At 49.5% G+C, this 25,403-nt stretch overlaps 2 protein-coding genes across 9 annotated transcripts in view; both read left to right on the top strand.

The window, feature by feature from the left end:
• The window catches only part of TMEM272 (transmembrane protein 272), a 58,559-nt gene extending 42,902 nt beyond the window's left edge, over positions 1–15,657 (top strand). Inside the window, 2 exon segments of the mRNA XM_082434542.1 lie at positions 3,420–3,509; positions 3,513–15,657. Of these exon segments, the coding sequence (XP_082290668.1) occupies positions 3,420–3,509; positions 3,513–3,767 (345 nt within the window). The 3' untranslated portion in view covers positions 3,768–15,657.
• A 162-nt stretch (positions 15,658–15,819) lies between these two features.
• Positions 15,820–25,403, top strand: part of DHRS12 (dehydrogenase/reductase 12) — a 37,399-nt gene continuing 27,815 nt past the window's right edge. For 2 of the 8 annotated variants that reach the window (XM_082434499.1, XM_082434493.1), the window contains exons 1-3: positions 16,390–16,525; positions 20,641–20,774; positions 22,446–22,528. In XM_082434499.1, coding sequence (XP_082290625.1) covers positions 16,470–16,525; positions 20,641–20,774; positions 22,446–22,528 — 273 coding nt within the window. In that variant the 5' untranslated portion in view covers positions 16,390–16,469. Of the gene's footprint in view, positions 15,948–16,384; positions 16,526–16,888; positions 16,912–20,640; positions 20,775–22,445; positions 22,529–25,403 lie in introns of those variants that run through there. The other 6 variants (XM_082434494.1, XM_082434495.1, XM_082434496.1 and 3 more) reach the window with 6 other exon arrangements.

Below are 25,403 nucleotides of genomic sequence, written 5' to 3'. Positions count from 1 at the left end.
AACCCAACGGCTCTTAGATCAACAGGGCTGCATATGTGGCCCCAGAGTGTTAGAAAAAAGCTCTGATGGATTGAGTGCCATAGAGGTGCTCAAAACAAGGGCAAAACAAAAACAAAAACAAAAAACAAACAAGGGCAAAGTTTTCAGCAGTAATTACCTCTGCCCCACCCTCTCTCATTGGACTACCTCATGATCAGGTAGAGCAAGGTAGAACTTTCCTTTAGAGATACTGCCGTCCATGGAGTCTATTCCTCTCAATAATGGCAAACTTTTCCTTTATGAAAGCCAGCACAGAACCCAAAGGTAATTTATTTTAATGAACACACCGGGGCCCTAATAAGCAGCATTGATTTTTTTCCTGGCAATCTAAAACTGAAGCCAAATTAAATTTTTGTGCTCATCACAGCGAGGCAATACACAGTGAGTCCATAACCATGAGAGCAATAGCAAACAGGCTTATAGAATCCCCAGACAGAGAGGTTTACTAGTGAGGCGAGTGCTTTCTATTTAACCCCCTCGGAACACTGCAGCGTCTCTGAAATGCATCAGATGGCACCATCGTATTGCATTGTATTGAAGAGAAGTGGGTGGACATTTCCCAGGGTCACCTAAGAGAACTGACAATCATGACCCATTAGAAGATCATGAAATGAATTTAGTAGGTTGTGATCACTTTAAAAAAATAGAATAGAAAATATTAGAGTGCCTGATAAGTATCGTGTGATATACACGTACACGTGTGTGTTTGGTAAGTTGACCATGTAATTTATCATCCCAACTGGGACACTGTTGAGAGTACAGGGGGGCTTTAATAATAATCACGCCAGGAAAACAGCATAAACTGGCACCTCTCTGAGCCAGCCAGGACATACGCTTACCCGATTACTAGGCTGTGACGTAAAGTGTGTTTGTTACTGAGCACCGTGTTGAAAGAAAGTTTCAAAACCACTGACTTAGTGGCCGTTTGTCTACCTAACACTCCATTTCATCTTCCAGGACCCCACTTCTTAGTAATAATCGCTACCACCCCATGAGCACTTACGACGTGCCAGGTGCCGTGCTAAGGGCCTGGCCCCCGTTTTGAACGTATTCAGTTCTCACAATGCCCCTTTGAGGCAGGTCCTTGTATCAGAAAGGATTTTTTGAATATAAGGAACAAAAAATCAGCTCTGGCTAACCTGAGAGGTAATTTGTTAAAAGAGCTCACGACTTCAAAGGCTGGTGAAAGAGAAAGAACCAGGTGGCTCCAGGAAGCCTGGGCTGTGAGACCCGGGCAGTTGATCTGGGCCAGCAGTGAAGTGAAATGAACCCCAGAGAGTTCCTCTCTCCTGGCATCAGGTGCCCACAAACCAGTCCTGGGAAGGTGGCTAGGTCCCTGGACCTTGGGTGCCAGGCTGACCCTGGTGTGGAGAAGGCGCCTCCAGGGAGGACAGGCCCTGGGATGCACGTGACAGTGGGGGCCAGCCCCCAGGAAATGGGACCCTACTAGGAAGGGACATGGTGCTGAGTAACTGAACCCCGAGCTGCGCTGTCAGCTGCAGCTTACAGATGAGGAAACTGAAGCGGAAAGGTTGCTTCTCTTGGGTTTCCATGGGGTAAATGGCTAAGCCCCTGTGCACCCCACGCCTACCTGAGCTCATAGTCTTTCTCTTCGGCCGCCCTGCTCCTCCCAACTGGTTTCTCCTGTTTCCCAAACCCACCACCCTTCATCTTTGCCATGCCACTCCCATTCCCACCTCTCCCTGCTCACAGGGGCTCGGAATATACCCCCTCTTCCAGGAAGCCCTCCCTGGATGCATCAGCTCTATGTGAGTGGCTCTCTGGACCCCTTTAAGCCCTCACTTCCTTTTTCTTATGTTCTGCCTCCCAGCCAGGCTACAGATCTTATTCCTAGAAAGCCTGGGCAACTGGACCATTTGGGAGCACTTTCCCGGTTTAGGAAAAAACCCCTGTGACTTAATATCTTTGATTTAAGCACCTGGGTAGTATGGTGTAGATGGTGGTCAGAGGTGTGGACCGACATCCATCTCATCCTTTTACTCACTGTGGACCTGGGTGAAGTGACTTAACTTCTCTGAGCCTTAGTTTTCTCATCCACAAACCAGGGATAATAATATACAGCCCCTAGGTTAGCATAAGCATTAAATGAGATCATACAGGCCAGACGCTGGCCTAATCACTTCACTTAGGTTTCGTTATCTTTCATAAGTGATAACTTTTCAGTGTAGAAAATAAGAGAATACAGATAAGCACAAAGAAGATTTCTAACCCAGTAAAGAGAGATACTGGAATCCTTCCTGGAGGAGGTGGTACCTGTCTGGATGTTTATGAAAGAGTCAGGCTGGGGAGCAGAGGGGCCCCAGGATAGCGTGAGCACACAGTCTGGGCAGAGAGGTGAGGAGCAGCCCCATACTGTTGGAACATCAAGCACAGGACTTCCCTAATGGGCCACACCCCACACATGTGCTGAGCTGGGTGTACAGCAGTGAGCCAAGCATAGCTGGACCCTGCCCTTCCATTCTAGTGGGGGAGAACTACTGGAGGTGTACCCAGCATGGTCGCTATTGATTGGTCATATCGGGGGAGGAGCTGGGAGCATCCCTGGTTTCTAGCTTGGACGTGTCACCAAATGGATATGGAAGATCGAGTTATGTTTTCAACATATTGAGTCTGAGGCCTGAGGCTATTCAGTGGAACTCCTCCTGAGTCTGAGAGACACAGGAGGGCTTGGTGGGAAGGGCAGCTGCCAGCTTTGGCTGAAGACACACCTGGTGTTATACTCTGGCTCTTCCACTTTTGACCCACGTGACCTTGGCCGACTCGTTCACCCAACTGGTCCTCAATTCCTTTGTTTCTAAAGTGAGGAAAGTGGTGTGCATTCCATAGGGTTGTTTTACATAGGACAATATGCCTAAAAACACTTCGTGTCTGTATTAGTCAGCTCGGGCTGCCTTAACAAGATTCCACAGACCGGGCAGCTTAAACAACTAACATTTAGTTGGGATTGGGGAGGAGGGCACTTCCAAATGATGACCAGATCCAGGGGGTGGTCACTGGAGGGAGGCAGAGCAGGTCACTGGAGCCAGGGGGCGCCAAGGAACTGACCTCAAGGCTAAGGAAGCAAACCAGAGCAACAGGGAAACTGTGGGTGCAGAGATGAACTTCAGTCAATGAGTCCCTTGTCCAAAGCAACTCACACATCTATAAAAGATGCCACCAAGGATGCTAAGGACTGATGCCTTCATTCTCGCCAGTTCTGATTCTTCAAAATGAAATTTCACTCCTTGGCAGCATTCCCAACTCCAGTGTGTGCACTTTTCCTAGTGAATCTTTCTCTGTTTATCTCCTCCCCCTGTCCCCTCTCCTCCCCCTCCTTTGTTGCTCTGCCCTCCAGCCCCTGGCTCCCTACCACGACCCAGGTGTCTCTCCTGCTGTACAACTCCACCAGGATGAGGCGGCTTCTGTCCAAGGCCGTGGTGATTGATGACCATGACGGCGATGTATGTCCCTAGAGGCAGAACGCGCACAAATATTACATCCACCTCCTCCTCAGCCTCTTCCTCTTCCTCTGGTTCTTTCTGGGAAATTACTGGGTCTTTTCTGTTTACCTGCCAGATTTTGTTCCCCCTTTCCAGCAGCCTCAGGATTACTGTGACAAAACCCTGTACCTCTTTGCGGTAGGGGCCCTCGTGCTGGGCTTACTTGTGCTGGGCAGCAGCTGTGTCCACACGTGGTCCAGGTGGAGGTCTGCTGCCGAGGAAGACTGAGAACCAGCCCCTCCGGCACATGCACGCACACATGCATACATGCACAAGTATGCACAGGCACACACACACATATACACGTGCACAAATACACACAGGCACACACACATATACACGTGCACAAATACACACAGGCACACACACATATACACATGCACAAATACACACAGGCACACACACATATACACATGCACAGATACACAGGCACATACACACATATACACACGCACAAATACAGGCACACACACACACATATACACATGCACATACATATACACAGACACAGACACACACACACACACTGTTGCAGGAGAAGGGCACGCTGTGAAAGCAATAAAACCTTCCCTGCAGGCATTTAAGAATCCACCAAAATGCTGAGTATTCTAGCAGGCTAAAGAAACGCTGGCCTGCCTGGGTCTAGGAAAGGCACCTTTGCTCTTTTCAGAGTGAGGATTTTGTATTCATAAGAGTTTTCAAAGGGGTTTTTTTTTTTTTTTTGAGGGGATGAGGCAAAGAATGGGAGACCTTTTCAAATCACAGTTGCAGTTCCAGTGACTGTTAGGGGAGAGAGGTTTGTTGTTGTCACTGCTGCTACTGCTGGGTTGTCATTCAGCCACGGGCACCTTGAAGTTACAGAAAGAGCATGGACTTTCAAACAAGACACAGCTTTACTCGCTATGATGACTTTTGTCATGAGAAGGAGAATAGTGCTCTTATTTAATGAGTCCACCTGCCTTTGGGGGAAGTTAAGGCGCATCTCTCCCAACCCCAGATCAGCTGGGTTTGCTCTGACGCCTGGGGCCTCCCAAGGACAGCTGTAAAATCTGCCAAGGTCAAGGAAGTAGATTCCTGCTCGGAGCTGTGGTCTGGCCCGCAGAGAGAGCGTCGCTTTCACAGCGTGTTCTGTGCAACTGCAGATCCTTTGCTTGGCCTTGAGTCTGCTGCTTTCCCTGGTTATCTGTGTACATCTCTGTGATTCGCTGATGACATAAACCAGTTCAGTGTGTTTTGGCTGGGTTGCCTGCAGTGTCGCTAATGTAGGTGCTTTTGGTCTCTGAGTTTAAATACTCTACAGTAGAAAATCTACTTAATGCCAGGCTAGGGTTTGGAAGTCTGTAAATCCATTTGTTTGGAAGTCCGTGATGACACCAAACAGCCACCGCTAGCGTGCCCCTCGCCCCGTTGTGAGGTGAGGTTCCTGGGAGCTGGGTGCCGTGTCAGGGTGTCAGCCCCTGGGGTGGGCGGAGCCCCTGCGCTAGAGAGTTCTAGAGGAAGACTCTGTCATGTGTCACAGCTTCTGTCTGTCTTTACACGGAGCTGGGCTGCTGTGTGTGTGTAGGTGTGTGTGTACTTCATAATCAAACCACCCCCTGAGTGGCCACCGGTGTGGGGCACCTTGCTTTATCAGACGTGTCAGCTCAAAGCAAGAGAGGCTCACTCCTCCCCGTGGCTTTAAGAGAAAAGGACCCATGAGTCCCATGGCGCATCTCCATCGAGTTTGAAGGCATCTGTCACCGGGAGTCACGTTTGGTCCTGGTTTCCTCCCAGGTAAGAAGAAGGTGCTAGCTTTGCCCTCTGCTGGGTAAAGAGGGGAGAGCCCTTATTCCACCCCTGTCCCTCTGGGTACTTTCTAGTTTCCTTTTCACTTGAGCCGTGAAGGAAGATCAGAGGGTTTGCAGCTTGCAGTTCCTGCCCTCATCTGTGATGCCCCAATGCATTCTCGTCGTGCCACACGTCGCCCTTTCCGTGCTGGGGGCCTGAGAGGGTCTGTGGGCAGGCAAGGTGCTCCATGGGCTTGGGACCCAGACAGTTCTCTGGGCCAGCAATAAAATGAATGAACCCCAGAGACCTCCTGTGCATGACTTTGCGGAGGGCACACTGAGTGACTCAGGGGATGACATCCTCAGTATGCTATACCCACACGCTGGCAGGCTTTGAATGGTAATTTATTAGGGCCTCCCTCAAGGGATGGTGAGACGCTTATGACGAGGCGCATTTCCAGAAAGCCGTTCAGGGCCAAGGCAAATGGTCCACAACCATGGTTCTCTGAAGGTCTGGCTTAATCCAGAGATGACATCCAAACTGTGTAGGAAGTGATGGGCTGCTGGCCCTTGAACTGATTCCATTAGTACCGTTTCCCTCATCTGGGCTTTTGATAGAAGATGAGCGTGGCAAGCCCACAGTTGTGATCACCGGCAGGGCCCTGGAGTGCGGACATTCTACACTGCGTATACCTGCAGACTGAAGCACCAAGGCTGACCCGAAACACGGCCACCCCTCCTCTGCAGAACATCCTAAGGCAATGGTATTCTGGGGAAATGAACAAGGTAACAGCTGAACTTTCTGGATGTTATGAAAGCTCAAAGAAGAGATCCACACGGTTAGGAGGAATAATCAGTTGTTCCCTTCTGAGAAAAGTCTGCAGCAAAAAAAAAAAAAAGTGTACACTGAAGTCACTTAATTCTATTTGCTACGTTGGGCGTCATGCAAAAAAAACCATCGTGATTCTACTCCTTGCCTGAATCTATCAAGATGGCAGTTGGATGCGGTAAAATGGGATTATTCCATTGGGGTCAGCCACTCTAGTGGGTCTCAGACCTCAGTGAACATCAGAACTACCCCCGGGTTTGTTTAAAATGCTGAATCCCAGCCCACAGGTATTCTGATGTGTGGGTCCCCTCTGATGCTGATTCCATGGGTTAGAGAACCTCACATGTGCCCTCAGGCCACACAAGAGGCACAGACTGATCCAGGACGGTCCCATCCTGGCGGTGACCATGAGGACAATATGATGTTACTTCCAGTATTTCATGTTATTTCCGTCTGGCTTATTGTAAGAAGAGGCAAAGTGGTCAGTAACTTCCATTTTTGTGTAACTGAATCTTGTGCTTCACTTCCTTGGGGGTATCTTCATGTTGATGAAATAAACTTGGTCAGTTTGTTCCTCAGCACCTTTCCGGAGTGCCTTGGGGGAGAGGCTCCTCCAAGCCTTGGAACTCTATTTGTTCTTAAACCAGTGGGGTCACCACAGGTGCTGACTTTCCCCTTGGAAGCCGACAACCATCAGGGGCCTGTTCTAGGCAGATTTTGCTCCATAGAACTCATAATCCTCAGGTGGATCGATGGGTTTGTAGTGGAGATTCTAGAAAAATGAGTTAACAGAAAATCCTTCTTATTGATTCTAGTGGTAATTTTTCTTTTTATGAGTATGGAACTAAGAAGAAAGCAAATCTCTCTTTTATAGAGATCGAATTTCAATAGTTCAGTTTTCAGGTCAGCTGGTGTCATAGCAGCCAAGTGATCTTGGATATCTTGGGAGACAGCATTTTGCTATTTAGCAGAAGGAAAATAGGAGGTGGGTGTTTTCGTTTTTTAAATTGAAATACATATATATACACACATATATATATATACATTCTTTTTTGTATTTGTTTCCATTATGGTTTATCACAGGATATTGAATGTAGTTCCCTGTGCTATACAGTAGGACCTTGTTGTTTATCCATTTTATATATGAGTTTGCATTTGCTAACTCCAAATTCCCAATCCATCCCTCTCCCACCCCCTCTCCCTTGGAAACTACAAGTCTGTTCTTTATGTCTGTGAGTCTGTTTCTATTTCATAAAAGTTCATTTGTGTCTTATTTTAGATTCCACATATAAGTGATATCATATGGTATTTGTCTTTCTCTTTCTGACTTACTGCACTTAGTATGATAATCTCTAGTTCCATACATGTTGCTGCAAATGGCATTATTTCATTCTTTTTTTGTGACTGAGTAGTATTCCATTGTCTATATGTACCACATCTTCTTTATCCATTCATCTGGCGATGGACATTTAGGTTGTTTCCATGTCTTGGATATTGTAGATAGTGTTGCCATGAACATAGTGGTGAATGCATCTTTTCGAATTATATTTTTGTCTAGCTATATGCCCAGGAGTGGCATTGCTGGATCCTATGGCAGCTCTATTTTTAGTTTTTTGAGGAACCTCCATACTGTTTTCTGTAGTGGCTGTACCAACTTACATTCAGGAGGTGGGGTGTTTTCAAATACATCTTCTATTGTTTTCTCTGGAACGCTTCCTTAGATCAGTTAGCTTTTAAAGTTTAAACTTTCTTACTGCATTGTATGGAAGTATAGTTCCACTTCAGAGGAAAAGAAAAGGCAACCGGTACTTTCTGCAGGTTTGTACCATACCAGATGTGGTATTAAGGGTTCACATATATGGCACGTTCTAAGCAAGCTCCTGAAAAGTCTCATGATTCAAAAGCCCTCTGTTCTGATCACCTCCTGTTCATTCCATTGGTGAGAGAGGGGTTCCCGGCCCTAAATAGGGTGGCCAAACACACAGCACCTGACATTGAACAGATGAGATTGACAGCCTTTTTTGAGTCACATATACTCACAGCCTGGGGAGGAGGACGTGGCCTGCTGTGTGATGCCACGTGGGGATTGCGTGCAGGAGCAGAGCGAACAACCAGGGCTGTAAGGGGTCACGCTTTGTAGTAACAAGAGGGTGGGGTGACCTCTAGTTCCGCAGGAGGATGGGATTGGTTTGTCTGACTAATTTCACAGGCTGGCAGGGAGGTGAAGCCTATGAGGTTGCCGAGAGGGTGGGGTGTGGCCAGTCTGACTGATCAGGGAACCAGCCGGGTGAGGAGCCTTCCCCGCTGGGCGGGGGGCAGATGTGGTGAAAGCAGGGGACTCTCAGCTAGGCCTTTGGGCCTCTCCGAAGCTCAGAGATGTCAAGGCAGCCCATGAAATTTTACGCCTTGCAGTATGCCCTCCAAGATCAATCCCTGCCTGTATTCATTGGCCATATTCCCTGGGTTACTTAGTCCTGGATTCAAGTCTGGCTTTGAACTTTCTCAACCACCAAATCAGCAAAGGAGATGTAATCAATGATAAGATATGCATTGTCCTTGAAGTTCGCCCCCCCCCAGCACCCAGCGCTATCCAGGTGAGAACACTCATTGTCTCCTCCCTGAATAGCTCTGTCCCTGGTCGACAGCACTGCGCTCCTGTCAATGATTTTCCCCACAATTGCAAAAATCTTGCAGTCTGATTGGATTCTTCCAAGACAAATTTTTTTTCACTCTTTCTCTCTTTACTTTAATATTTCAGCCTTTAAAATGTCCTGTAGCCTGTACTTTTCCATAGCCACACACACAAAAAAGGCATTTTGCAAATCAGTCTACAGTTTATAAGTGTGTTCATAAAGAAGGCAGTTTCAGTTCAATTGCCAGTCCTCTGGGGCAAGGCGTTGTGGCCCAGCTTCCCCTGGTCCCTTGTGCCAGCCCAGTGGGGCCGCCCCAGCTGCAGCAGGTGTTGAAGCTAATGGCTCACACCTGCAGCCTTTCCTGGAGCCCTTCCTTGGTTGGGTAGAGCAAGCTTGTGCATGAGTTACCACTCCCTTGCACATGCACACGTATACACACACAAACGCTCGCACACGCACACGTGCACGCACACACACACACACACACACACACACACGGTTATCCATTTCTAAGGACTGATCTGGACAAGAGGGCATCCCAGCTTCAGGGCAGGTCAAACTCTGGTGTCATTTATGTGCCAGAGCTCCCCAGGGGGTCAGGCCAGACTTCACAGAAGCCACATCCTTTCCCAGCTTCTTCCTTTTTCCTGTCCTTCCTCCCTGTCTTGCATTCTGGTTTCTCCTGAGACCACTCCCACAATACATCACATTAAGTGAAGCTCCACTTCAGGCTCTGCCACTTCAGGACAGGGCTATTTTTCCACAGCTGGAGGCAGGAGCTACATCAGTAGTATAGTCCCTTTTATAAGCCCTTTTATTTTCCTAAAATGACTGTTTTAAAACTTTGTTTTCTTTATAAAGGTGATACACGCTTATGGCTGAAAATTCAAGTAGTGTCAAAGGCTAGAAAAACTTAAAAGATGACCTAAATGGGAAGGAAATCCAAAAAAGAGGGAATATATGTATACATATAGCTGATTCACTTTGCTGTACAGTAGAATCTAACACAACATTGTAAAGCAACTATATTCCAATAAAAATTAATTTTAGGGCTTCCCTGGTGGCGCAGTGGTTGAGAGTCTGCCTGCCAATGCAGGGGACACGGGTTCGAGCCCTGGTCTGGGAGGATCCCACATGCTGCGGAGCGACTGGGCCCGTGAGCCACAACTACTGAGCCTGCACGTCTGGAGCCTGTGCTCCGCGACAAGAGAGGCCGCGATGGTGAGAGGCCCGTGCACCGCGATGAGGAGTGGCCCCCGCTTGCCGCAACTGGAGAAAGCCCTTGCACAGAAACGAAGACCCAACACAGCCATAAATAAATAAATAAATAAAAATTAAACTTTAAAAAAAAAAAAAAAGAAACACCATGATGGTAGAGAAACAGACCCTTAGGAACAAACATCTTTAAAAAAAAAATTAATTTTAAAAAGTAATATAAGGCTAATATGCATATTAAGTTAAAAAGTGATGTGATCATTTAGTTTACTAATTAAAAATTTGTCTGAAAAAATTAAAAAAATAAAAAGTAAAAGATTTCAAACCCTACCATAACTCTTAGTTCTAGGCCCCCGAAAGGTCACCAGCATTCATCTTTTAGTCTCTTTTCAGAACATATCTGTATATATTTAAGCATAAATATGTGATTTTTATACAATTTACATCACATTATTCATTAACTACTCTGCAACCTGCTTTTTTCCACTTATAAACCAAGAACTTCTTTCCATCATCAACGCAAAGAGACCTGCCTCAAAAATGACCAATACACATAAGACTCATTTAAATAGGCACTTTCTCTGTAACTGTCAGGGAGATCATTTCTGTGAATCGAACTGGAAAAACTAGTAATTTGACATTTTATTTTGCCAAATGAACAACTGAGAGCTCAGTTTGACAAAGTAGTTGTCAGTTCCCGCCTCGTGTGCCAAACAAATGAGCCTGACTGAACCCAAACTCCCTGTGAAATGATTGAGGATCCGATTAGATCAAGGGCACGTGACCCACCCGAGGGCAACTCAGCGGTCCCCAGCAGTGGATTAAAGCTCGCAAGAGAAAAGAAGTTGAACTGATCCTGTGTTATTCACATCCACAAAACCACATACCTAAGAAGCAAACTATCCTTCCAATAGGGCATCTGTGTGTGAGCGTGTGTGTATGATTAAGAAGCTGTATTAGGCAATGAACACAAGACGGAGGCAGCACCTGAATATCACAGAAATTATAAAACATGTTTTAAGATACATAACAAAAGTAATAATTAACCACAGAGCAATACCATCTCACAGCCACTAGGATGGCTACTATAAAGCAACAGCAAAACCCAGAAAATAGCAAGTGCTGGAGAGGATGTAGAGAAATTGGAACCCTTGTGCACTGTTGGTGGGGATGGAAAATGTTGCAGCTGCTATGGAAAACAGCATGGAGGTTCCTTAAAAAATTAAAAATAGAACTGCCATATGATCCAGCAATTGTACCTCTGGGTATATACCCAAAGGAATTGAAAGCAGGGTCTTGAAAAGATATTTGTACACCAGTGTTCACGGCAGCATTATTCACAATAGGCAGAAGGTGGAAACACCCCAAGTGTCCATCGAGAGATGAATGGATAAACAAAACGTGGTGTTTACATACTACGGACTAATATTCTGCCTTGAAAAGGAAGGAAGTTCTGACACACACCACGACATGAATGAACCTTGCAGACATTATGCTAAGTGAAATAAATCAGTCACGAAAGGACAAATACTATATGATTTCACTTACGGGAGGTCCCTAGAGCAGTCAAATTCATAGAGACAGAAAGCAGAATGGTGGTTGCCTGGGGCTGGGGGGAGGGGGGAAGAGGGAGTTAATGTTTAATGGGGACAGAGTTTCAGTTTTGTAAGATGAAAAGCTCTGGAGATGGATGGTGGTGATGGCTGCACAACAGTGTGAATGTACTTCATGCCACTGAACTGTGCACTTAAAAAAGGGTTAAGACGGTAAATTTTATGTTACGTATATTATACCACAATTTAAAAATACGTAAATAAGATCAAGTATTCCTCCATCCTTCCAAGCCTCCCCAGAATGATGGAATCACCCAGGATTAAACAGCTGGCAAGGGCAGGGCCATTTAGACATTCCACGCATATGTAAGGGCACACATGCTCACAGGCTCACAACAGCCCAATCTCACTCTTAGTTGACTGAGGTCTTAGTGCCCCGCCTTCTGTCTCTGAGTGTCTCTGATTTAGGGGGAGCGGGGGTGGGGGGTGCGGAGGGATGCTGGTGGAGGGAACGGTGAACTCGCAACCACCCAGTCAACACAGGGACCAATCAACCAACCAAAAGAGGAAGGGGATGGTAGATGATAGAGGAAGTTTCCAGCCCCACAGAAGTGACTGAAAGAAGAAACTGAAGAGAAGCCACCAGGAGAAGTGTCCCATCCTTACAGAAAAGGGGTTAAATGTGTGGGGTCTGGACCCCGACTGTCAGGTTGGAATCCTGGCTCTGGTACTTTGTAGGTTCTAGTGTGATCGTGGACACACCTTGGAATTCTCTGTGCCTCAGTCTACTCATCTGAAATGAGCTTAGAGTAGTGCTTGGCACATGGCAAGTAGAGTATAAGTATTTGTTAAATAAGAGAAAAGGGCCTGTATTTCACCCTCACTCCTATGCCTCAAGGACTGGTGGTTTATAGTGCAGTGTAGAGGGGAAACTGAGGCTCGGAGAGGCGGAGTGTCTCCTGTGAAGAGGCAGCAGAGCTGAACGCGGGTCTTCTGACTCTTGATCCCAGTTCTTGCCACTGCGTGTCTGCCGCCCTCTCCCTGTCCCTTGGTGGCCCTTCTCCCGAGCCATCAGTGGGAACCAGGTGGTACAGGGAGCATTGGTCCGGGCGAGTCACAGCAACCCCTCAGAGCATCAGAGCATTATCTCTGGCCCCTGAGCCCCACCGGAGAAAGCCGACTGCTTTTGCACTGAGAACCTGTCTGCCAGGAAACGACAGCCCTAGAAACAGACTGCGTGAGACTTTCAGACCAACACAAGCCCCGTCTGCGGGAAATCATTTCCTTCATCAGTTCCGTTAACAGGGTGACTGATCGACCCAGGCATCACGACTGCCCTGCCCTTGGCCCATCTCGTCCACGTGCCTGGTTCTTGGAAGGTGGACAGGGCTAGGGAAAGAAGGTGCGCCTTTGTGTGTTTTTTAATTTGAATGAGTAATTCATGAACATAGTACAAAATTCAAAGGCACCAAAGGGTGTTTGGTGTAAGCAGAGTCTCTCTCCCCACTGACAGATCTCTTACCAGAGGCCTCCGCCCCATGATTAGTTTCCTGTGAAAGGAAGGACACCCTTAAATCCATGGATTTGCCCTTCAGGGAATTGGTTCAGATGGGCAGCAGACGGTTGCCCCGGGGGAGAGCGAGTCTGTAAAACTGGTGGCATCAAGAGACTTGGGGAGGCAACCAGAGAGGCGGTCCTGAGTGGGGTTCTGCCCCCCGCTGGGTGCCCGTGTGGGTGGGTCATTGTCTGCCATGTCATCCCTGGGCTGCTTCTCTCCTCCCTTAGTGTGAACCCCAAGAGGCAGCCTCGGGTTTCTTATAAGCCTTTTGCGATTAAGGCTGGGAGCGCCTGTCCCTTCTCGTGAATATGGAAGAGACCGGTTCCTTAATCCGTGTGCAGACAGGGTCAGGACACTGAGGAAAAACAGGGATCAGCATCAGAGACCTTCCTCCCCAACCTCCACCTCACCCTCCTTCCTTTTTGTTCCCTTCCCTTCGCTTTCATGTCTCTTCCCCACCCCCAGCTGCACACTAAACACGTACAATCAGCGGCGCCTGGGCTTCCCATGGATTTATGATTTATGGTTATTCAGCTTATTACCTAAGTGGTTTTGCCAGGTAAAATATTAAGGCACCACTGCCATTATAACCTTGTCTTCCATGATCTCATTGGCAGCTGGTGTTGCCATGACAACTGGGCTGGAGGAACTGGTACTGAATTTCAGTGGAAGAGATGCAAACACTGGTGTGTGTGTGTGTGTGTGTGTGTGTGTGTGTACACGCAGACTTCCCATCATGTGTATCTGTTGTGCAGAAAGCTATGGATTTCTCAGTCCTCACCTTCTGCTTCTCCTTCCAATTTGGTCAAAATTAGCTTCAGGGCTCTAAATCAATTAGAAGCAAGCTTCAGAGGATGATTTCTTTGTGTGGCTTTTGAGTAGCAAATTGGAACCAGGGACACAGAAGAAATATCTTCGAGGCTCTCTACCCACATGAAATGAAGCAGCTACACCCACTGGATGTGGCTCTTTTAAAAGCACCTTGGGCCTAACTTATTTAACATCTTTGTGTAATTCTCTTATTAGTCATAGGAAGTCAGAGCTGGAAGGGGCCCCAGATGTCATCTATCTAATTTCCTTTTCATTTAGATGAGAAAATTGAGGCCCAGGGAGGCTAAGTGACTTGCCCCCATACAGTACGGTCCAGTGAGAGTCTGTTGGCTCTGGAATCCCACTGCCTGCCTCCAGTCCTGGCTCCAGCGTGTATTTACTGTGACCTCAGCCGAGTGGCGTACCCTCTAAGTCTCAGTTTGTTCATCTGTAAAATGGAGATAATAGTGAGAACAACCTTACTAGATCATTGTAAGGATTAAGTGAGATAATCCACAATATTTGGACATATTAAACTGTCAATAAATTTTATCACTATTACCCAGGGTAACACTGAGAATCAGTGACAAAACAGAACTAAAATCCAGCTTCAGCTAACTCCTACTTAAACTGGACCCTTTTCCCATTAATCCCATCCTGTTCTTTGTTTCTTTTTTGTGTGTATGTTGCTTGTCATCCAGGGGAGAGTGGAGTTCCCTTTTGAGATGAGGGTTGTCTTTTCTTAAAACCTCCTATGAAGTGTGTACAATGCAGTCCCTAGTGGATACTTGTTGATTTGAGGATAAACATTACATGCTTCATGCACTCATGGAACGTGGATGGAATGTACACGGCATGGGTGTAGCGTAGGAGGGAAAGAATGAGAAGAAAACTTGAGGGAAGTGAACGTTTTTTGATCACCTCGTATGAAACCAGGCATTTTGCTCAGCTCTTTACGAATGCCTTTAATCATCACAACAACCCCATGAAGTGAGCATATTCATTCCCATTCTACCAACAAGAAAACTAAGAACGGAGTAGGTCTGCAGCATCCCGGGGTTTACACGGCAGGTTGAGAGAGCTGGGTTTCCACCCACCCTTTTACTGCAAGGTGCTGCTGATGTCCTCAATACACTGTGTGGTTCAAAAGAATTTCTTACCCCCTCTGTGAGCCAAAAGCACATTTCCTGAGGTGGTGGGAGAGATTCAGAGCCGACTGATACCTTTTCCATCACTGACACAGAGTGTACAAAGCACAGTTGTGTAACTCTGGGGGTCCAAAATGTTCTCCCGGTCTAACCTGACTGGCATTGAAAGTCACACCAGGCTGGGTGGCTTTACAGAAGGCCACTTGTTTAAACTTCCTTTCATCACTCTGTCAAAAATAAGAGCAATGCCGTGGAACCTCACAGTCCTGTTCAGAGGAGCAAGCTGTCCGGGGTAAATTTGTTTCAAAAGGTATTCTGCATTAAATACACGCCCACTTGGGAGGGGGCAGTGATCCTATATCGTCTATCCTAGGTAATGAGGCCATTAAACCAGCTGGTCTCTGCACATCTTATGTAAGGGTGTCTCAGTCTCTGGGTGAGTTGGGTAAACCAGTACAGAATTTAACCGAGAGAGGTTTCCTAACTGGGACTTAGAGATGGAGGTCAGATGTGGACAGGGGTGCCCGATTCCTACATATGGGGCCCAGAAGGGGCTGGATGACTTGTCTAGGATGTAGGCTGACAGAGCCACTATGCTTTTTTTTTTTTTTTTTTTTTTAAACTAACACAGTATGTTTATTTGGCCTTGGGGGATCGGGGACGCTGATGAAGACTTGGAGGAGCTAAAGGGCCCCACCCTGGCACTGCAAGATGCTGCAGAACTAGTGGCACAAGTCTGTACTTTGGAGACAGACTTACCTCTCCGGAGGGAGAGAGACCCAGCCCTGTCTCTCCACAATCGTGTCACTGTGTGCATGTTATTGACCTGACTTATTGCACCCGCTGAAGAGGCCATGTCCTTCCGCTGAGATACTGGGGGCATTTCGTGAAGTAAGGTAGGTGGGAACTTAGAAGATGCTAGTTTTTCAGTAACCCCTATGATAAACCCATCAGATGAAGACATCTTTTTAGGATCAGTAAGCCTCATCGCTTTTATTCCACACGATTTTCTGGGTCATCAGATTCTAGGAGGTGCGCTTCGGTGCCATCTTTGCATCCTAGTCATACCCCCAAAACGTGCTGACGCCCGGCTTCGACCCAGAGGTGACTATGCGGACCTTCAGCGCGGCCCGCAGCACGGTCTGCCCTCCCTCCCCACCCCCCAACCCCCGGCCCAGCCCTCTGAGGCTGGGGCTGGAGGGGGCACTCTCCACAGCCGGGGCAGGAGGAGCGTTCCACGTCGTACAGAGACCCCGTCTCAGTCCCAGTGGAGAAAAGCCCCAAAGGCCGCGGTTTTTATGTAACTGGGATGATGTAACCGCTGGCTGGCCCGGGGTGCGGGGCGGGGAGAGGCGGGGCGGGGCGGGGGCACCGGGAGCGCGGGCCCGCGAGACTCTGCGTGCGGCGCCCGCCCGACCATGCTCCTCTACCGCAGCGCCGTGTGGTTCGCCAAAGGCCTGCGCGAATACACCAAGTAAGGATGCAGAGGGTACCGCGCCGGGGGCCGCGGGCCGGGGCTGCCGGTTGGGGGGCGGGCCGTCCGGCTGTCACGTGGCCCGCCTCGGCGCGCGCAAGCGAGGTTAGCGGGGACGCGCCCGCGACTTCCCCGCGATCTCTTGGACCCACCAAGCGACGGAGGCGCCCGCTAGCTGGCAGATGGTCCGGCGGCCGGAGCGACCCCCGCACCTGGCGGGCGCCCGGGGGCGGGGCGGGCGCCCGGGGGCGGGGCCTTGCCGCGCAGGCCGCACCCACTGACGTCAGGCGGCCCAGGCGCCTCAGAGCCTCCCGGGTGTTCCCTTGGCACCCTGCTGGGCGGGCTCCGATACTGGCTCCGTGGGGCTGTTTTCGGCGTCAGACGCGGTTAGTTCTGAGCTGCTAGTCGAGATTCTGTTTAGTACTTTCCTGGGTGTGTTTTTTTCCTCACTCATCAACTGCGGCTTGTGGACTGTGACCTCTCCCTCCAGCTGGAACATTCCGGGCGCGGGTTTCAGGGCGAGTGTCGGCTCTGCACCCAGTGTGAGCTTGCTGAACGGTGCTGGATGGTTCCACCGGCCCCGTGATCGCCCTCGCTGTGGTTTTAAGGGGTGGCCACTTCTGGCAGATGGAGAGGTGGTTTTTATCTTAGAATTAGTTAGGCTTACGCAGTGGTTCTCACCCCTGTCTGAAATCAGAAATCACCAGTGGAGAATTTAGGATACCATTTTCCAGGCCCTCCCCCTAGAGATTCTGATTCAGCTGATGTGCACTGGGGCCTAGACAGACATTTTGTTAAAAAATCCTACAGGTGTTTCTGCTGTGCATCCGAGTCATCTCTAGGCGACTTCCTCTCCTCCCTGCACTAGGATTTTTGTCAGTTCCTAAGGCAGCCCGGGCAAATTTCCATCATACCAGGACTCCAGGCATCATTGAAGGGGAGACAGCTACCGCTGCTCCCTTCTCTGCACCCCACATCCTTTTGGAAAAAGGGCAGACCCTCCTCAGGGGCCAGTGCTGCAGAGAATGTGGGAAGTGTAGCCGTCAACCCTGACCCACTGAATTTAGGTGAATACCGTGGCCGCCTCTTTCAAAGGGGTGTACAGGCAGTGGCCACCATTTGCTGGATCTTTCCATGTTAACACAGAATGCAGCATGAAAAGTTTGAGTCAGCTTCCTACGCCAGGAAAGCAGGCTTCTAAAAGTCTCTCCCCAGACTCTTCCGTGAAGTTGGAGGGGTGCAAACTTAGGCGGGTTTCCCTGCTATTATGTATTTAGTGAATTGGAGGGAAAGACAACACCTTACTTTGATTCCAACTTGAGAGTCTGTAGTTTGGGTTTACAGTGTTTTTTCTTGGCACACCAGGATTTTTATAAAGCTTCCTTATATTAGGCCCCTAGGCAGCAGGATCTAGTTACAGTTTCCTAAACTTGCCCGAACCTAAGAATTACCAGGGGGTAGGTAGTTCAACTACAACAACTGACTCCTAAGCCCCTAGCGTGTGTGGGTGGGACCTTAGCAAATTCCATATTGGATAAATTGGGGGAAGCCTGCCGGGGAGCTTGATTCCTATATTCGGGGGGTTCAGGAAACACTAAGTACAGTGGTTGCTCAGCTTGAATCACAATCACCTGGAGGGCATGTGAAACCACTCACTGATTGCTCGGCCTCACCCTGGAGTGTCTGACTCCGCGGACAGATTGCCAGGTGATACTGATGCTGCTTGTCTGGGGGCCACTGTGAGCACCACTGGTGACGTAGAAGGTGCCCTAGGCTGGGGTGTTGGGCTTTATCACCTACCATCTCATGACCCTGGCTAAGTCATTTATGTCTCTCTACGTCTGAAAAATAAGGACTGATATCAAGAGTTTATAAAGATAAAAAAAGAGGGTGGGAGGATACAAAAAAAACTAAGTCGTCTTATGTTAACAACAGACGGGATCAGGATGGAATCCCTGTGTTGAAGGCAAAGGACAAAGGGAGGTATGACGTGTCCTTTAGCCCAACCTGGCACCGCCCACTTGGCAACTGGCTCACAGCCTGGAGTTTGAGGAAGAGGTTTAATCCACAGGAGCCGTCCTCAGCAAACCTAAGTCTCTAATAGGATTGATGTGGTAGCCCAGAGGTTAAGGTCTCCTCTAGCTGTGTGTCACAGAGAAAAGCCTCTCAGCTTCCTGCCCCAGGAGGAGGGGGCTCTCGGGGCCGGGTCCCTGTGGGGCATTTACTTGGGGCATGTTCTCTGGCCTGCTCTTCTTCTGGCCCTGTGGTGGTTTGGAAAGCTCTTTCTTGCTCCCCACCAGTGCCTTGTCCTGCCTGGGCCCCTATTCACTGACTCCCTGGCCCTTGATTCTTTCTGAGAAACCTCTTTCCTCTGCAAGAAAATCTTTTCACAGTGATCCTGGGACCCCGACCTGTGGGAAAAAACAAATCTTCCAGCTTCATCTTTGGTTATAGTTTAAATTACTCTCAAAGTCCCTAATGATTTGAAGGGCTAGGGGGCTGGGGGGGGGAACAAATGAGCTTAGTTTTGAACGTGAAAGGTATTCATGTCGTTATTAATACTAGTAATAATGATAGCAACTACTATTTATTGAGTTCTTAATTTATTCCAAGTGTGTGATAAATGCCTCACATACATTATCTCACCCAGGCTGCCCAAGAAGTAGCTTTGATTATCCCCTTTGTGCAGATGATGAGACAGGAGCTCAGAAAGGTTAAGCCAACACATGAGACGGCACAGCTGTTAAGAGGCAGAGCTGTGATTTAAATCCAAGTTGTTTGATCCAAAACCCTTATGATTGATATTGTTTTTAGTTTCAAGTCAGCCTTTCAGGAGGCCTTGGAACAGTCAGAAGTCTTGCTTGCCCCACTAAGTGGCCCACTAACAGCAGAAGCAATGGAAAGGGCATTCTCTGAGCTGCCCTGGATGTTTGGGCGAGTTACAGATGGTGAGAGCAGGAACATTCTCCCTGGTCTCTTGACTGTGAGACCAGGGGCAGTGACCGCCCCTGTGGCTAAACCAGACCCAAGCTCATAAACATTCTTTGGCCCTCTTCACCAGTGTCCAGGCATGTAATTGGCAGTTGTGCTGTGCCAGGGCATGGGGCAGGAGACCAGCTGTTGGCAGTCTGTGTGTAAACAGGGCGCGGGGAGGGCACTGGGCTTCTTCCAGAACCTTTGGGGGAAAGAGTTGCATTCTGCACTGCAGGGAATCAGCTCTTTGCGTGAGAGACACAAGCTGAGACCCCAGCCTGCTGGTGTGTGGGGAGAGCTCCGCCCTGTGGGTCTCCTCCTGCCAATCCCCCTCCGCTCTGCCTCCACTCCCCTCAGCCACTTTTGTAACTGGGGAATACTAGGACAGTAAAGCTAGAAGAGGAAGCTCAAAAAGCAGAGAGAAACAGTTACGGAACTCAGGGTTGTTTCTATCCAATATGATGCCTTTGTGCAAATTAGAAGAAGCACCTCCTTCTCTATGTGCTTTGCTGTCATCCGGCAGAAAGTTGTCCTGATGCAGATATGAATCTCTCATCACTATGATCGGAACGGCGCCCCCTAGAGTTGTGCAGCACACACCCTGTGGCCCTGAAGGAGCCTTGCTTCCTCTGAAGGCGTGCAGCCCTCATATAACTGCACCTGCCCCCTCCTTCATTCCCTACGTGCAAATCTACCCACTTCGCCGTGGTCCTTCTATACCTGGTTAGAGACACCTGTCCTGCCGTGCAGTAGGCATGATGTTCCTGGTCTCCTAAGCTCCTCTCTGCTCCCCCACTGTGGGAAAAAGGCCAAAAAAAAAAAAATCTATCAAAGGGTTTTTTGGGGTGGGGGGCACCTCCTGGTATCAGAGGCAGTCAGAGAAAGGTAGTTTGGCCACCAAATTGTTGGAATCTCCAAGCATTTTCAGTTCTGGAAGCTAATGGTATAGGAAATGTAGGCCTGGAGAAGATGGTGGTGTTCATGAGACCAGGGAGGATAGCAGGGGGGGCCCAGGAAGCAAGGGGCCGCGCGATGTGCCGGGAGAGAGCACGATGCCCAGCGCAGAATCAGGCTTTCTCCCCACGGGAGATTGCGTTCCCAGCTACTTACGGCCATTCCTTCTGTGGCTCTGCTGCTTCCAGGAGTGGCTATGAATCTGCATCCAAGGACTTCATCCCTGATGACTTGGAGGTCCAAGTCCCTGGAAGAGCCTTCATGGTCACCGGGGGGAACAGCGGCATTGGAAAAGCAACTGCCTTCGAGATCGCCAAGCGAGGTGAGCAGCCTGCTAACCCGTGTGTGCACTGGGCCCCGAGGCCAGCCCGTGGCCGCTCCACGCCGGGGAGAGTGCCCCGTGTCACAGGAGGGTCAGGAGGGCCCCAGCCAGCACAGCCGGGAGCCCTGAACACTGCCCCTGTGCTGATCGGCGCCGCTGCCAGCGCTCTGGGCTGTGCGGTACGCTTCAAGCTAGAGGCGGGCAGAGCGAGTGACTGGAGGAGGCTTTTCTCAACACAGTTAACTCACAGGAGAGCTGGGGTCCTGTCCACACGTCAGTGTTTTCTGATTAAGAACAGTGAGGGGCCACGGCCAACCCTAGGCGTCTGAATCACCAGTGGAACCTTAAAACGAGAAACACCTGGATACTTGGTTCTCCAGTTCCCGTCTTCTCAACAAGAACGGGGTCGGGGGGATACTGGGAGTCCCTTGCAGTTTGGCTGTGGACCCTGGTTAAGAGCCAGAGCCCCCAGAATAAGGGGAGAGGGGCGTGCAGTGAACCTCCTCCTTCCTTCCTGGTGTCCAGCCTCCAGGTTTCGAGCAGCTGGAGACACCCTACTCTTTCTCCTCCCTAAGCTTGATGTGGGGAAGCGCCTCTCTGGGTGCCCGTAAATTATTCAGTCAGCTGAAGTCTTCCTCCGGGTAAATGCCAGAAGTTCCTGCATGAGCTCAACTGCCCTGGGTCACTTAATGGCACTGTGGTGGCTAGAAAAGCCTGCCGTGTCTCTCCAGAGCCCCTTCTTCAGGAAAAATGGATGTTCCGGCAGAAGTTGGGGAAATAAGTTGGGAATTTATCACTTTTCAAGATGCTCGAGATTTTTTTTTTTCTCTAAAATTGTTAGGCATTTTCCAGGGGAGTATTATACCATTTGGAGTTGTATTTAATTATCTGCCAAGTCAGGGGGAAGATTAACTGCATCTCAGCACCTGGGAGGTGCTCTGAAGAGTTGTGGGGAAGAGGATAAAGCAGAGGGGCTGGTTATGTGGTTAGCGTGTAGCCTCTCATGAAACAGGCCCTATTTTAAAAAGTAGCTGTTTTAGGTGAAGAAAGCAGGTTCCATAATGCTTACTTCTTAACTGCCGCAGACAAGGCAAGTCCCCTTTAAATAAGCCTTGATGGATGACGGTATGGCTTTTGCTGGAATAGTCTGAGTGCCATTTATGGATTCAGCCATTCGGTAAATATTTATCGAGTTCCTGCTGCATATTAGGTCAGTGCTCCTCAACTTAGGCTCGACATGAGGCTCCCTGGGGAGATTTTAAAACATACGCAGGCCTGGGCCCATCATCTAGAGCTTTAAAAACTTCCCAGGTGGGTCCACAGTGCAGCTAGGTTGAGACCTGTGTGTCAGGTACTCTATGAGATGCTAGGGATGCAGGTATGACAAAAACCGACCCTTCTTATCCTTGATATATTCAGACCCTTAAGTCAGGACGTTGTTCCAGGTGCACCGTGAGTCAGCTCAGGTAGGCAGGACGGGTTCCAAGATCGCCCTCTCTTACATCTGCTGCTCTGACTATGGGGACCATCTGTCTAGATTTTCCAGAATAGTCTCCGTTTCAGGTACTCTTTCTGTGAGCCCGTATGTCTTAGTCCTTCACTTGGAAAAGCCGGTCTCCATAGCTGTCACTGTCGCTCTCCCTCACAGACGGTTTTGTTGAATTCCACCAGGTGGCACAGTTCACCTGGTTTGTCGAGATCAAAACCGAGCGGAAGGTGCCAGAGGTGAGATCATCAGGGAGAGCGGGAACCAGGTGAGCTGCTCTTTGCCCCTCCTGCTGGGGGGTTCCTGCCCCCAGGGTCCGCAGCGCAGGGGGCTGGACTCCTGGCCTCGCTCCCCGAGTTGGCAGTGGCCTGTTTGTGCTTCCGCTTGGGAGGCAGCCTCAGCCAACAGAGCTGGAGCTGTGCTTTTCTTTTCTTTTTTCTTTTTTCTTTTTCAGTGTGTTTCAGGACAGAGGTCCTATTTTATTTTATTTTATTCTGTTCTATTTTATTTATTTTTGCTGTACAGCAAAGTGAATCAGTTATACATATACATATATCCACTCTTTTTTAAAAAAAAAAAATTTATTTATTTGGCTGTGCTGGGTCTTCATTGCGGCACACAGGATCTTCGTTGCCCCGTGCGGGATCTTTAGTTGCGGCATGTGGACTCTTAGTTGCGGCATACAGGATCTAGTTCCCTGACCAGGGATCAAACCCGGGCCCCCTGCATTGGGAGCACGGAGTCTTAAGCGCTGGACCACCAGGGAAGTCCCCACATATCCACTCTTTTTTAGATTTCCTTCCCATTTAGGTCACCACAGAGCACTGAGTAGAGTTCCCTGTGTTATACAGTAGGTTCTCATGAGTTATCTGTTTTATATATAGTATCTGTAGTGTATATATGTCAATCCCAATCTCCCAATTCCTCCCACCCCCGCCTCGCTCCCCTGAGCTGCGCTTTTCAAAGTCTGGGCTGGACTCGGGATAAGGGGGGCAGTGAGGTTTGATCCCACGCCCCATGAAGGCATCAGTGCCTGCTGCGGAGACATGATACGGACGTGGCACTGCTGGAGTCCCCCCCACAGAGGGAGGCCACGTCAGTGAGACACATCAGAGGTGACTCAGGGTGAGCCAAGTTGTAAACTGACCCAGTGGTCTTCGGATAAAGAGGGACAACAAATGACATTTTGGCCTTGATGAGAGCCACTTCCTCTTGAGAGCTTTCAGAGCTGGCTCACGGTTTGTGGGCTTCCTCTTCTGAGAGAGTCGGAACCAGGACTGGCTACATAATCTGTAGGGCCCAGTGCAAAACGAAGGTGTGGGACCCTGGTGTTAAAAGCCTAAGAATTGGAGGACGGCGAAGGCATAGCGTTAAAACAAGCGGGGCCTGTACTCCAATAAAAAGTAATTAAAAAAAAAATTCCCCCTTGAAGGCACTCTGGCTGTGTAACACAGTAGAATCTCTAATAAGAACAAAGGTAACAGTTCCAAAGTCCGAAGTGTTATTGCTAGGAGACTTAAAAATCATCACAGTAATAACGAAAGGAATGAGTAATCAAAAAAGAATTAAAAAATAAAAAACAAGCGGGGCCCACTTGTGGGGTCTGTGCACCTGTGCAGGTGGTACCCCGGGGAGCTGGCCCCGATGGAGGCCCCTGAACCCCCAGTGTCAAGTGGAGAGGAGGGGGCTGGCTGGCAGTGACCTCGGGCCCCTCACCTTCGCTCCAGAGCATGTTGCTTCCAGCCCCACCTGGAGTTTTCTCCTCTGTCCTGTGCACCTGCCCCTCCAGCAACTGCCCACAGCCGAGGGGCGGACAGCGCCCCGCGCCTTCAGGCTTGGGCCGTGGCCAAAGGGAAAACAAATGCCCCAATCTAGAATGGACTATTTTGCCTCTGCTCATGAAGGTTATTCCACGTCTTGAAGTAACGTTTTCAAGGCAAGGGACTTTCCGCAGACTCCGCAGCCTCTTGCCGTCAGATTCCTTCCGGAGGCTTAGGGCTGGCTGCGAGCTCGAGGGTCTCTAAATCTTCCTCTAACGTCTGCAAGGGCAGCTGCGATCTGGGGGCTGCAGCTCTTGAGATGGAAAGCTGGCTGTCTGCCTGCTGATAACTTTCAGTGGTACTGCTGCAGGATGCAGCAGGAATACTAATCTCAGGCTATGGGCAGAGGAGGCTTTGCCCGGATTCCAGCCCGCTTTGGTTTGGGCTATGTTTTTTTACAAAGTGGATCTGTATAGAAAAAGAGGACACGATGCTGTTTACACTGTTGAGCCCTCCTTATGTCCAGCTGCACCGTCTTTGGGAGGTAGTGCTGAGAGGGGGAGCAAGCATGTTTCCTGGGGCGGGGGGAGAGGGAGCCCTTCCCCTGCGGCCTCCCCCCGTTCACGTTCACAAACCCACGGGAAATCCTCTCCTCTTGTGTGTTTGTAAGTGGCCGCCAGCACTGAGTGCTTGAGGGTCCGGGGCCGGGGGTGCCCGTCTGCTCATCCCCGCGGGTGCGGTTTCCCTGACTCAGCGCGTCCTCCAGGCTCTTCCCCGGGATCGGCTGCCCCTTCCTGTGTGTGAAGAGGCACCACTGCCCAGCTTCATCAGGGTGTGTGGGCAGGAGCGGGGCTCGCATCTGAGTGCCGGTTCTGCGCTCACGAAGCCTTGTGAGCTGGGGCAATGTGCTTAGCTTCCCTGGACCTCAGCTTCCTCATCTGAAAAGTAGGGGTGATACTACTTTGTTCATTTTTGAACATCTCTTGGAGTGTGAACGTGTCAGGCAGCATGCTGGGAGCTGGAGATTGACATGGTAGAGGCAGTACAGCCCCTCACAGTCTTGTAAGGATTAAGTGATCAACAAGCGTTTTCAACACAGGATGTGCCCCTCCCTGGGCGCGCCTGATCTGCTCTGTATCGCGGCGGGGCGGGGAGGTGTGGACGGCGTGGCTTCCGAAGTATATGTTCCCCCAGCTCCCACGTCAGCCACCTCGTGCCTGGGTTTGACCAGCGGCGGGTATTAGAGGAAGATTGGGAGGAAGGGGGTGGGAGGAATGGGGAAACAGGATATCTGGCCTCCGTGGCAACAGCTGAATGTCCGCTGAGGTTCCTGCTTCTGGTGGCGAGCCCTGCTCTCAGGCTCAGGTCACATCACCCCCTCCC

The sequence above is a fragment of the Balaenoptera physalus genome, assembly GCF_965194825.1.
Source record: "Balaenoptera physalus genome assembly, chromosome: 18".
Classification (NCBI taxonomy): domain Eukaryota; kingdom Metazoa; phylum Chordata; class Mammalia; order Artiodactyla; family Balaenopteridae; genus Balaenoptera; species Balaenoptera physalus.
Note: the sequence above shows the minus strand (reverse complement) of the source record. Positions and strands in the feature narration are given on the sequence as shown.